A 12,351-nucleotide genomic window follows, 5' to 3' on the forward strand; every position below is an offset into this window, starting at 1 on the left:
TCGCCTGAGGTTGGGGAGCAGTGGAGGGGCTGTTACTCCACATCTAACCACGATATATCTAACCCGTTATTGCTTCTTTTCCTATATTTATTCTCTCTTCTGAAGACACTGATAGTTGCTGGGGTTATGATTTCATGGGTGTCGGCAGCCCTCCACTACCTTATCTAGGTAGCCATTCTTGATGTGTGAGCTGCGATACTGAGTGTCGGCAGGCTAGCAGCTCACGAGATCAATCCTGTCCTTATCTGACATCTACACACGCACACTTTCCAGCAGGAACCAGTGAACAGGAGCCATGATTCCTGGCTGATATTTCTCCTCGCTAGCCTAGGGGTACCGAGGCTCTAAATGTTTCCCTGGCTGAGATCAGCTGAGAAGGAAAACAGAACGATTTGAGTTGATACAGTGCCTTCTTATGTCTCAGTGTTTCACTTACAGTGAAGTGCAACAACTATTGCTATTTGGCAAAACCTGGCACAGACCAACAATGAACCTGAGATTTTCTGGTCTTCCTGACCACTGTCTGAGGCTGAACCAGACGATTCGCAACCTCGGCATCCTATTTGTCCCTGAGCTGAGCTTCTGACCCCATATCCCTTTCAATCACCCCGACCGCCACCTCTGTAATATTGCCCATCTCCACCTCTGCCTCATCCATGCATTTGTTACCTCCAGAAGACTCAACTATTCCAGTGCTCTCCTGGTCAGCCTCCCACCTACCACTTTCCGTAAACTTCAGCTCATCCAAAACTCTGCTGCTGGTATCCTTACTTGCGCCAAGTCCCATTCACCCATCACCCCTGTGTCACTGGTTTACATTGGTTCCCGGTCCGGCAACGCCTTTGTGTGAAGAAGTGCTTCCTGACATCACCCCTGAATGACTTAGCTTTAATTTTAAGGTTATGCCCCCTTGTTCTGGTCTCCCCACCAATGGCTTATGAAAGTAATATATTTGGCAAATTAGGTCCAACTGCTGATTAACAAGTAACTTGGCATTTCCTTGAGATCTTTTGATAATATAAAACAGAGGAAGGCAGAGATTATTGAATAGCGGACCTGTGTGGGGAACAGCGAGCAGCGGCGGAGCTTAAAACCGGCAGCATCAGCGAGGCGAGGCCCGACCAGAGCAGACCTGTGTGGGGAACAGCGAGCAGCGGCGGAGCTTAAAACCGGCAGCATCAGCGAGGCGAGGCCCGACCAGAGCAGACCTGTGTGGGGAACAGCGAGCAGCGGCGGAGCTTAAAACCGGCAGCATCAGCGAGGCGAGGCCCGACCAGAGCGGACCTGTGTGGGGAACAGCGAGCAGCGGCGGAGCTTAAAACCGGCAGCATCAGCGAGGCAAGACCCGACCAGAGCGGACCTGTGTGGGGAACAGCGAGCAGCGGCGGAGCTTAAAACCGGCAGCATCAGCGAGGCGAGACCCGACCAGAGCGGACCTGTGTGGGGAACAGCGAGCAGCGGCGGAGCTTAAAACTGGCAGCATCAGCGAGGCATACCAATTCAACAGCGGGGGAGAGAGGTAAAAAGTAATCAAAGTGTGACGTCACCAGGAAGCAGGTAAGTGATTGGTTGGTGAGTATTTCTCTCTTTTTTTAAACTTTAACTCTGTGGTTTATAGTTTCTAAGGTCTCTCTGGTGTAGCGGGGACTGTTGCTAAACCAGTTAACTGTAGTGTAATTAGTGGGATTGATTGATTTAATTTAAATTCAATTAATTAAAGGGTAAGTCATGGCAGGACAGCCAGGCCACGTGATATGCTCCTCCTGCGATATGTGGGAACTCAGGGACACTTCCTGTGTCCCTGACAACTACATGTGCAGGAAGTGCATCCAGCTGCAGCTACTGACAGACCGCATTGCGGCACTGGAGCTGCGATTGGATGCATACTGGAGCATTCACGATGCTCAGGACATCGTGAATAGCACGTTTACGGAGTTGGACACACCGCAGGTAGAGGTTGGACAGGAAGAAAGGGAACGGGTGACCAACAGGCAGAGTACTAGGCGCAGGCAGGTAGTGCAGGGGTCCCCTGTGGCCATCCCCCTCTCCAACAGATACACCACTTTGGGTACTGTTGGGGGGGATGGCTTATCAGAGGAAGGCAGCAGCAGCCAACTTCCTGGCACCAGGGGTGGCTCTGCTGCACAGAATGGGAGGAAAAAGAGGGGTAGAGCTATAGTAATAAGGGGATTCTATTGTAAGGGGAATAGATAGGTGTTTCTGCGGCCGCAAACGAGACTCCAGGATGGTGTGTTGCCTCCCTGGTGCCAGGGTCAAGGATGTCTCTGAGCGGCTGCAGAACATCTTGGAAGGGGAGGGTGAACAGCCAGTTGTCGTGGTGCATATAGGCACCAACGATATAGGTAAAAAGCGGGATGAGGTCCTAAAAGCGGAATATAGGGAGTTAGGAGATAAATTAAAAAACAGGACCTCAAAGGTAGTAATCTCAGGATTGCTACCAGTGCCACGTGCTAGTCAGAGTAGAAATAGGATACTTCAGATGAATACGTGGCGAGAGGAATGGTGTCGGGGAGGGATTCAAGTTCCTGGGACATTGGAACCGGTTCTGGGGGAGGTGGGACCAGTTCAAACCGGACGGTTTCCACCTGGGCAGGGCTGGAACTGATGTCCTAGGGGGAGTGTTTGCTAGTGCTGTGGGGGAGGGTTTAAACTAAAATGGCAGGGGGTTGGGAACCTGAGCAGGGAGACAGAGGAAAGGGAAACAAGGATAAAAGCAAAAGATAGGAAGGAGAAAAACAAAAGTGGCAGTCAGAGAAATCAACGGTTTAAATCAAACGTGGCCACAGTAAATAATAATTCTAATAGGTCTAAGAGTGTTAAAAAACAAGCCTGAAGGCTTTGTGTCTTAATGTGAGGAGCATTTGTAATAAGGTGGATGAATTGGCTGCGCAAATAGAGGTAAACGAATACGATTTGGTTGGGATTATGGAAACGTGGCTCAAGGATGGCCAAGACTGGGAACTCAACATCCAGGGGTATTCGATATTCAGGAAAGATAGACAAAAAGGAAAGGGAGGTGGGGTAGCATTACTGGTTAAAGAAGGGATTAACACAATTGTAATGAAGGATATTAGCTCTGATGATGTGGAATCTGTATGGGTAGAATTGAGAAATACTAAGGGGAAAAAAACGTTAGTGGGTGTGGTATATAGACCTCCAAACAGTAAGACGGAGGTTGGGGATGGCATTAAAAGGGAAATTAAAGAAGCGTGCAATAAGGGCACAGCAGTTATCATGGGTGACTTTAATCTACATATAGATTGGGCCAACCAAATTAGTAACAATACTGTGGGGGAGGAATTCCTGGAGTGTTTACAGGATGGTTTCCTGGACCAAGATGTCGAGGAACCAACCAGAGATCAGGCCATCTTAGACTGGGTATTATGTAACGAGAAAGGATTAATTAGCAATCTTGTTGTACAAGGCCCCTTGGGTCGGAGCGATCATAATATGATCGAATTCTTCATTAAGATGGAGAATGAAGTAGTTGACTCAGAGACTAGGGTCCTCAATTTAAATAAAGGAAACTACGATGGTCTGAGGAGCGAGTTGGGTAGGATTGATTGGGGAATGGCACTCAAAGGGTTGACGGTGGATAGACAATGGCAAACATTCAAAGACCGAATGGATGAGCTACAGAATTTGTTCATCCCAGTTTGGCATAAAAATAAAACAAAAAAGGTGACTCAACCGTGGCTAACAAGGGAAATTAGGGATAGCATAAGATCCAAGGAGAGGACATATAAATTGGCCAGAAAAAGCAATAATCCTGAGGATTGGGAGCAGTTTAGGATTCAACAAAGGAGGACAAAGGAATTAATTAAGAAAGGGAAAATAGAATATGAGAGTAAGCTAGCAGGTAACATAAAAACTGACTGTAAAAGCTTTTATAGATATGTGAAGAGAAAAAGATTGGTGAAGTCAAGCGTAGGTCCCTTGCAGTCAGAATCAGGGGAATTTATAATGGGGAACAAAGAAATGGCAGACCAATTAAATACATACTTTGGCTCTGTCTTCACAAAGGAGGACACAAATAACCTCCCAAAGATGTCGGGGAACATAGGGTCTAATGAAAGGGAGGAACTGATAGAAATCATTATTTGTAGGGAAATGGTGTTAGGGAAATTGATGGGATTGAGGGCCGATAAATCACCAGGGCCTGATAATCTACATCCCAGGGTACTTAAGGAAGTGGCCCTAGAAATAGTAGATGCATTGCTGGTCATCTTCCAGAACTCGACAGACTCTGGAACAGTACCCATGGATTGGAAGGTAGCTAATGTTACCCCACTATTCAAAAAAGGTGGTAGAGAAAAAGTGGGGAATTATAGACCGGTAAGCCTGACATCGGTAGTGGGGAAAATGCTAGAGTCCATTATAAAAGATGTAATAGCAGAGCACTTGGAAAGCAGTGACAGGATCGGACAAAGTCAACATGGATTTACAAAAGGTAAATCATGCTTGACTAGTCTACTGGAATTTTTTGAGGATGTAACTGGTAAAATAGATAAGGGAGAACCAGTGGATGTGGTGTATTTGGACTTTCAGAAGGCTTTCGATAAGGTCCCACATAAGAGATTAGCGTGCAAAATTAAGGCACATGGGATTGGGGGCAAGGTATTGACTTGGATAGAGAACTGGTTGGCGGACAGAAAGCAAAGAGTTGGAATAAACGGGTCGTTTTCCAAGTGGCACGCAGTGACTAGTGGGATACCGCAAGGATCGGTCCTAGGACCCCAGCTGTTCACAATATATATTAATGATCTGGACGAGGGAATTGGATGTAATATCTCCAAATTTGCAGACGACACAAAGCTGGGTGGGAGGGTATGCTGTGAGGAGGATGTCGTGAAACTCCAGTACGATTTGGACAGGTTGGGTGATTGGGCAGAAACATGGCAAATGCACTATAATGTGGATAAATGTGAGATTATCCACTTTGGTGGCAAAAACAGGAAGGCAGATTATTATTTGAATGGCAATAGATTGGGAGAAGGGGAAGTGCAAAGAGACCTGGGTGTTCTTGTGCACCAGTCGCTGAAGGTAAGCATGCAGGTGCAGCAGGCGGTTAAGGCGGGAAATGGTATGTTGGCCTTCGTAGCAAGAGGGTTCGAGTACAGGAACAGGGATGTCTTGCTACAGTTGTACAGGGCCTTGGTGAGACCGCACCTTGAGTATTGTGTGCAGTTTTGGTCGCCTTACCTGAGGAAGGACGTTCTTGCCATGGAAGGAGTGCAGCGAAGATTCACCAGGCTGATACCTGGGATGGCAGGAATGACGTATGAGGAGAGATTGGGTCGATTGGGCTTATACTCACTGGAGTTTAGAAGATTGAGAGGGGATCTCATCGAAACCTATAAAATTCTGTCAGGCCTGGACAGACTAGATGCAGGAAGGATGTTTCTGATGGCCGGGGAGTCCAGAACCAGGGGTCATAGTCTAAGGATAAGGGGTAATCCATTTAGGACTGAAATGAGGAGGAATGTCTTCACCCAGCGAGTGGTGAACCTGTGGAATTCTCTGCCACAGAGGGCGGTGGAGGCCAGTTCATGAAATATATTCAAGAAAGAGTTGGATATATTTCTTAAGGCTAAAGGGATCAAGGGATATGGGGAGAAGGCAGGGACAGGGTACTGAATTTGGATGATCAGCCATGATCTCATTAAATGGCGGAGCAGGCTCGAAGGGCTGAATGGCCTACTCCTGCTCCTATCTTCTATGGTTCTATGTTTCTATGAATAAAAATATCATCTGCAGCCACACCCCTTACGTTCGATACCACACAGCGAGCTTGGAGCTGCCCACAAGCAACTGAAGCCACTCAGAATCTATGTCCCCCATTCTCCGCTAAAGAATTGCTTCTCATAATTTACAGCAGGCACGTAACTACCGCACACAGCTGGCCAAGAATCTGCCGAATCTTCTTGTCATCTGATCGATGACAACGGTGAAGATATTACGCAAAAAGAAAAAATCAGCGGCATCAACTGATGATGTGGCAGAAGTTGGCTTCACACTTCAACAACATCTCTGTGAAATACTTCTCCTCACACGAAGCAGAGGTAGGTAGCAAACTAACTGTCTGTTAACCTTAGACTTTGGGAAATTTATTGTATATTTGGAATATTGATTGTATATTTGTATATTTTCCTGTCCCAAGAAGTTGCTTGCCCCATTACACGCCAGAAATTTGCTGGAAATGGCAAGGAAATTCGCTCCCATATGCGCGCTCTTCAAGTGTCTCACCTTTATCTGAAATGAGCATTTATTTACGGTGGTGTTATGGTCAGGCCTGTGCTCTGATGGTCTGGTGACAGTAGATCAGTAAATTTACTATCTGGCCGTTATTCTTATTATCCAATTTGCCTATAACACATGATGTATATAAAAGAGTTACACCTAGAATCATAGAATCTTACAGCACAGAAGGAGGCCATTCAGTCCGTCGTGCCGGTGCCAGCTCTTTGAAGGATCTGTCCAATTTAGTCCCACTCTCCAGCTTTTAGCCCCATAACCCTGCAAATTAGTCCTCTTCAACTATGTATCCAACTGCCTTTTGAAAATTCCGATGGAATCTGATTCCACCACCCTTTCAGATAGTGCGTTCCACTTAACAACCCTCTGTATCAAGAAATTTCTCCTTATTTCTCTTCTAGTTCCTTTGCCAATTATTTTTAATCTATATCCTCTGGTGTCCGACCCACTTGCCAGAGGAAACAGTTTCTCCCTACTTGCTCTATCAAGTCCCGTCATGATTTTGAATACCTCTATTAGGTCTCCCATTAACCTTCGCTGCTCTAAGGAGAACAATCCCAGCTTCTCCAATCTCTCCACATAACTGAAGTCCCTCATCCCTTGTGTCACCCTGGTAAACCTCCTCTGTACTCTCGCCATGGCCTTGACATCCTTCGTAAAGTGTGGTGCACAGAATTGGACACAGTACTCCAGCGGAGACCTAACCAGAGAGTTGCAAAGGTTTGTAAATATATATGTGTACATATATACTGTATAGATATGCAGTAATACTTACACATACATCTGTCATGTACATACATGCATAGATATTGTGTACATAATATGTAATACATTTCCTTTATTAGCCAAGACATAGAATACAAGAGTAGGGAGGTTATGCTTGAACTGTATAAAACACTAGTTAGGCCACAGCTAGAATACTGCATACAGTACTGGTCACCACATTACAGGAAAAATGTGATTGCACTAGAGAGGGTACAGAGGAGATTACAAGGATGTTGCCAGGACTGGAGAATTTTAGCTATGAGGAAAGATTGGATAGGCTGGGGTTGTTTTCTTTGGAACAGAGGAGGCTGAGGGGAAACTTAACTGAGGTGTATAAAATTATGAGGGGTCTAGATAGTGTGGCTAGGAAGGACCTATTTTCCTTAGCAGAGAGGTCAATAACCAGGGGGCATAGATTTAAAGTAATTGGTAGAAGGATTAGAGGGGAGTTGAGAACTTTTTTCACCCAGAGGGTGGTGGGGGTATGGATAGCTGGATAGCTCTTTCGGCTGGCACAGACACAATGGGCTGAATGGCCTCCTTCTGTGCCGTAAATTTCTATGATTCTATAATACGCAGGCAGTGAAACTCCCAATCACTCCATTGCCACTAGATGGAGGCAGTGTGTAATTCCTGTACACTATATGAAGCACATGTACTGAGTGTATAAAGAAAGAACGTGTATTTATTGTGCCTTTCATGTTTCAGGATGTCCTAAAGAGACGTACATGCATAGTAATAATACATAGACATATGCACACTGTGTACATACACAGTACTGTGTACATATAAAAGCATACTTATGCAAATATACACCATGTATGGACACAAGCACAAACAATGACACATGTTTGCATATACACCATGTACATACATAGTAATGTATACACAGTAACATGAGTACTTTAACACCATATACACAGTAATGCATACATACATATACATAATCTAGATATGCAGTAACACATATCCAAATATATACAGTCTACATATGCATTATGCATGTAACCCCATACATACACAGTGACACAATGTGGAACCATACATGCAGCGTGCACTAGTGTCAAGTACCAGGGCACACACTGTGACATATACAGATGCATAAGATGAAATACACAATAAATAAAAACAGTGACACTGATAGTCATAAAGAATAACAGCTATAGAATGATGGGCACGCTATTCAAGAAAGCAGGAAGAGAGAAAACAGGGGACTATAGGCCAGTTAGCCTGACATCAGTCTTCGGAAAATGCTGGAATCCATTATTAAGGAAGTGGTAACAGAGCACTTAGAAAATCATCATAATATTGTAGGAATTGATGAATTCCTACGAATAACTGAGATCGACACAGGAGAACAATTAAACAGGTCTTTACTCAACGGAGATGCCACGAGGACTGCCTGGGCAGTCATGTGGTTTGCGACGTGACATCATCGCGTTTGCCCACGTTTTCCCGCGCTCTTAAAGGGGCCACGCCCCGTACATGCAAACTCTATATACAAAACACAGTAATGCCTAACACAATGGTACAGGTTTAGGCTGGTGTTAGAACATCGTTAAAGGGAATTATATACAGTTAGCCAGAGTCATTCAGTGGTTCTGCCACATGCGCCCCCCCAGAATTCGCTTTAACGGACAAAGTCAAACGGTGAGGGGGTCTGACGAGCCTGTCAGAACGACTCCTGTACTCTCGAGGTGGAGGCTGCAGGGCGGCTGGCGGTCTGTCGCACTTGGTCTGTCGTAACGACGATGGGTGGCCGACCCCGTCTTGGCGGTTGTGCTGTCTCGACAGGGCGGTTGAGGTCCAAATGTGCTGGCTTTAAGCGGTCGACCGAAATGTGGTCCGGTTTACCACCGACATCTACCGTGAAGGTTTTGTCCCCTGCTTGCAACACGCGGAAAGGACCGGTATATGGGGCCTTGAGTGGATCCCTATGTGCGTCATGGCGAATAAAAACGTACTCAGCTTTGTGAAGCTCCATGGGAACGTGCGACCTCTGCAGCCCGTGGTGCGAAGTGGGCACCGGTGCGAAACATCTGGCCGCCTCTTGGTGACTAGCGAGCTGGGCAGACGCGGACCATGGCTCCGTCGATGTTGGTAGGAAGTCCCCTGGGACTCGCAGCGGCTGACCATACACGAGTTCCGCTGATGAAGAGTGAAGGTCTTCTTTGGGGGCCGTGCGAAGGCCCAACAGGACCCACGGTAGCTTGTCTGCCCATCCAGCGTCCTGGAGGCTGGCCCTCAGGGCTGCTTTCAGTGATCGGTGGAAGTGTTCACAGAGACCATTCGCCTGTGGGTGGTAGGCTGTGGTGCGGTGTAATTTGACACCGAGTCCTTGGGCCACTGCATTCCAGAGTTCGGAGGAAAACTGCGGTCCCCTGTCCGATGAAATATCTGCGGGCACTCCGAAACGGGCGATCCAGGAGGAAATGAACGCCCTGGCCACGTGCACCGAAGTAGTGGATGACAGGGGAACCGCCTCTGGCCATCTGGTGGTGCGGTCAACCATGGTCAGGATGTGTGAAAAACCATGGGAGGGTGTGGGGGTGGTCCTACCAGGTCCACGTTGACATGGTTAGAACGTCGCTCCGGAACTGTGAAGGCGGCCAACGGAGCTTTGATGTGGCGCTGTACCTTGGCCTTTTGGCAGACCACGCAGGTGTTGGCCCAGTCGCGGACATCCTTATGCATGCCATGCCATACAAATTTCGCGGACATCAGTTTCTGAGAGGCCTTCATTCCAGGGTGTGACAACCCATGTATGGCGTCGAACACTTTGCGGCGCCAGACGACCGGCACGACAGGGCGAGGATCCTGTACGGAGACGTCACACAACAGCGTGGTACCTGCCGAATGGAACTTGACGTCGGCCAACTGGAGGCCAGTGATGGCCGTTCTGTAAGCTTGGACTTCCGGGTCTGAGGCTTGGTCCGCTGCCATGAGGGCGTAGTCGATGCCCAAATGAACCGTATTGATGATAGCGCGGGAGAGGCAGTCTGCCACCAGGTTGTCCTTACCGGCCACGTGCCGTATATCCGTGGTGAATTCGGATATGTAGGTCAGTTGACGCTGCTGTCGGGCTGACCACGGTTCGGCGGTCTTGGACATTGCAAAGGTCAGCGGCTTATGGTCCACAAAGGCGGTGAAAGGACGTCCTTCCAGAAGGAAACAAAAATGGCGGATGGCCAGAAAAAGGGCGAGCAACTCCCGGTCGAACGTGCTGTATGCTCTCTTGTTCTGCCGTAGTTGACGGCTGAAGAATGCCAACGGCTGCCATGTCCCGTTCACCCACTGCTGTTGCATGGCACCGACTGCGTAGTCCAACGCGTTGGTGGTGAGGGCGATGGTGGCTCCTGGCAGCGGGTGTGCCAGCATAGTCGCGCTGGCTAAGGCGCTTTTGGTGTCAGCGAACGCTCAGGCCATGTCATCCGTCCAGTCTACCGGGTTCTTGCCAGTCTTGCCCTTGAGGGCCTCGTACAGGAGCTGCATGAGCAGTGCCGCCTTAGGCAAGAAACGGTGGTAAAAGTTTACCATGCCTAGGAATTCCTGCAGGGCCTTTATGTTCTGCGGGCGTGGAAAGGGTGTCACCGCCTCTACCTTCGAAGGTAAAGGAACCGCTCCCTCTGAGGTGGTGCGATGCCCCAGGAAGTCAATTTGGTGCAGGCCAAACTGACACTTGGCCGGGTTGATAATCAGGCCGTGTTGGCTGAGGCGTCGAAAAAGGGTGCGTAGGTGACAGGTATGTTCTTCCTTAGTAGGACTGGCAATTAGAATGTCATCTAGGTAGACGAAGAGGAACTTGAGGTCCCGCAGCACGGAGTCCATCAGGCGTTGGAAAGCCTGGGCGGCGTTCTTTAACCCAAACGGCATTCGTAGAAACTCGAAGAGTCCGAATGGGGTGATGACTGCGGTCTTCTGGACGTCTTCTGGATGAACTGGGACCTGGTGGTAGCCCCGGACGAGGTCAACTTTAGAGAACACGTTGTTCCCTGCCAAATGGGCAGAGAAATCCTGGATATGGGGGATCGGGTACCGATCAGGAGTGGTGGCGTCGATAGTCGCCGCATGGCCGCCATCAGGCTTCGGGACGATATGGAGGGGTGAAGACCAGGGACTATCCGACCGGCGAATAATCCCTAACCGTTCCATGGTTGCGAACTCCGCCTTTGCGACCGCCAGCTTGCCAGGTTCCAGGCGCCGGGCTCGCGCGTAGACCGGGGGGCCGTTGGTGGTGATGTGGTGTTCCACACCATGTTTCATGGCGGTGGAGGAGAACGTGGGTCTTGTCAGGTCGGGGAATTCGCTGAGCAGGCGAGCGAACTCATCAGGAGTCGGGAACGAACAGGAGATGGTGCGTGACGTAATGTTACTGTGGTAACACGGAAGAGAATTAAAAGTTGCAGCGTTGATCAGCCGCCGGTTCCTAACGTCGACCAGGAGGCTGTTGGCGCACAGGAAATCCGCGCCGAGGAGGGGCTGGGAAACTTTGGCCGTAACAAACTCCCAGTGAAAACGTTGCCCCCCGAGGCACAACTCCACTCGCCGTCTGCCGAAGGTCCGAATTGTTCCGCTATTGGCCGCTTCAAGGGCAGGGCCGTGATTCCCCGTCTGCACATCGAGGGCGGACACGGGTAAAATGCTGCACTGCGCTCCGGTGTCGCACAGAAAACGACGACCGGAGAGAGTATCGGTGATGAATAGCAATTTTCCCGCGTTGCCCATCGCGGCCGCGGGGTGCCCGTTAGACCCGTTCCTCGGTGGTCGCAGTGTCAGTTGATGTTGGTTTATTTTTTGGGGAAAACTGCAGGGAGGGCGGCAACGCTTCGCCTTCGCGCCGAACTGCACATGGTAGAAACACAACCCAGCAGGTTGACAAGCTGGGGCGGCGTCTGCGGGGGATGGGTGCCTCATGGTGGCGCAGTACTGCCGAGTTACAGCGAAAATTTTGTCAGCCTCCGCCGCAAGTGTTGCGCAGTCTTCAGTTTCAGATCTGGCCAGGGCAGTTTGTACCTGTTCAGGCAGTTGGCTGAGGAAAATCTCGCGGAATAGGAAGCATTCCCGTTCTGAGCCCAGGAGTGTGAGCATTTGGCTCATCAACTCTGAAGGCTTGGAGTCCCCGAGCCCGGGCATAGCGAGTAATCGACGGGCGCGCTCCGATTTTGTGAGCCCGAAAACTTGCAGTAACCGCGCTTTGAGGGTTTCATACTTGCGCTCCGTTGGGGGGTTTTCGAGGAGGCTGACGATCCGAGAGGTGGTAGAGCTGTCGACTGCGGAGACCACGTAAAGATACTTGGTCTGATCCGCATC

General features: G+C 49.0%; 2 protein-coding genes across 2 annotated transcripts in view; both read left to right on the forward strand.

Annotated features, from left to right (window-relative positions):
* The window catches only part of LOC147101753 (uncharacterized), a 31,921-nt gene extending 25,937 nt beyond the window's left edge, over positions 1-5,984 (forward strand). The window contains exon 10 of the mRNA XM_085965651.1: positions 5,897-5,984. The gene's annotated coding sequence lies outside the window, so the exon portion shown is untranslated. The remainder of the gene's footprint in view (positions 1-5,896) is intronic.
* Positions 5,985-6,003: 19 nt separating this feature from the next.
* Positions 6,004-12,351, forward strand: part of LOC147101754 (uncharacterized) — a 39,584-nt gene continuing 33,236 nt past the window's right edge. Inside the window, exon 1 of the mRNA XM_085965653.1 lies at positions 6,004-6,083. Coding sequence (XP_085821779.1) covers positions 6,012-6,083 — 72 coding nt within the window. The 5' untranslated portion in view covers positions 6,004-6,011. The remainder of the gene's footprint in view (positions 6,084-12,351) is intronic.

The sequence above is a fragment of the Somniosus microcephalus genome, chromosome 23, assembly GCF_052327205.1.
Source record: "Somniosus microcephalus isolate GS21.2 chromosome 23, FLI_Smic_1.0, whole genome shotgun sequence".
Taxonomy (NCBI): Eukaryota; Metazoa; Chordata; class Chondrichthyes; order Squaliformes; family Somniosidae; genus Somniosus; species Somniosus microcephalus.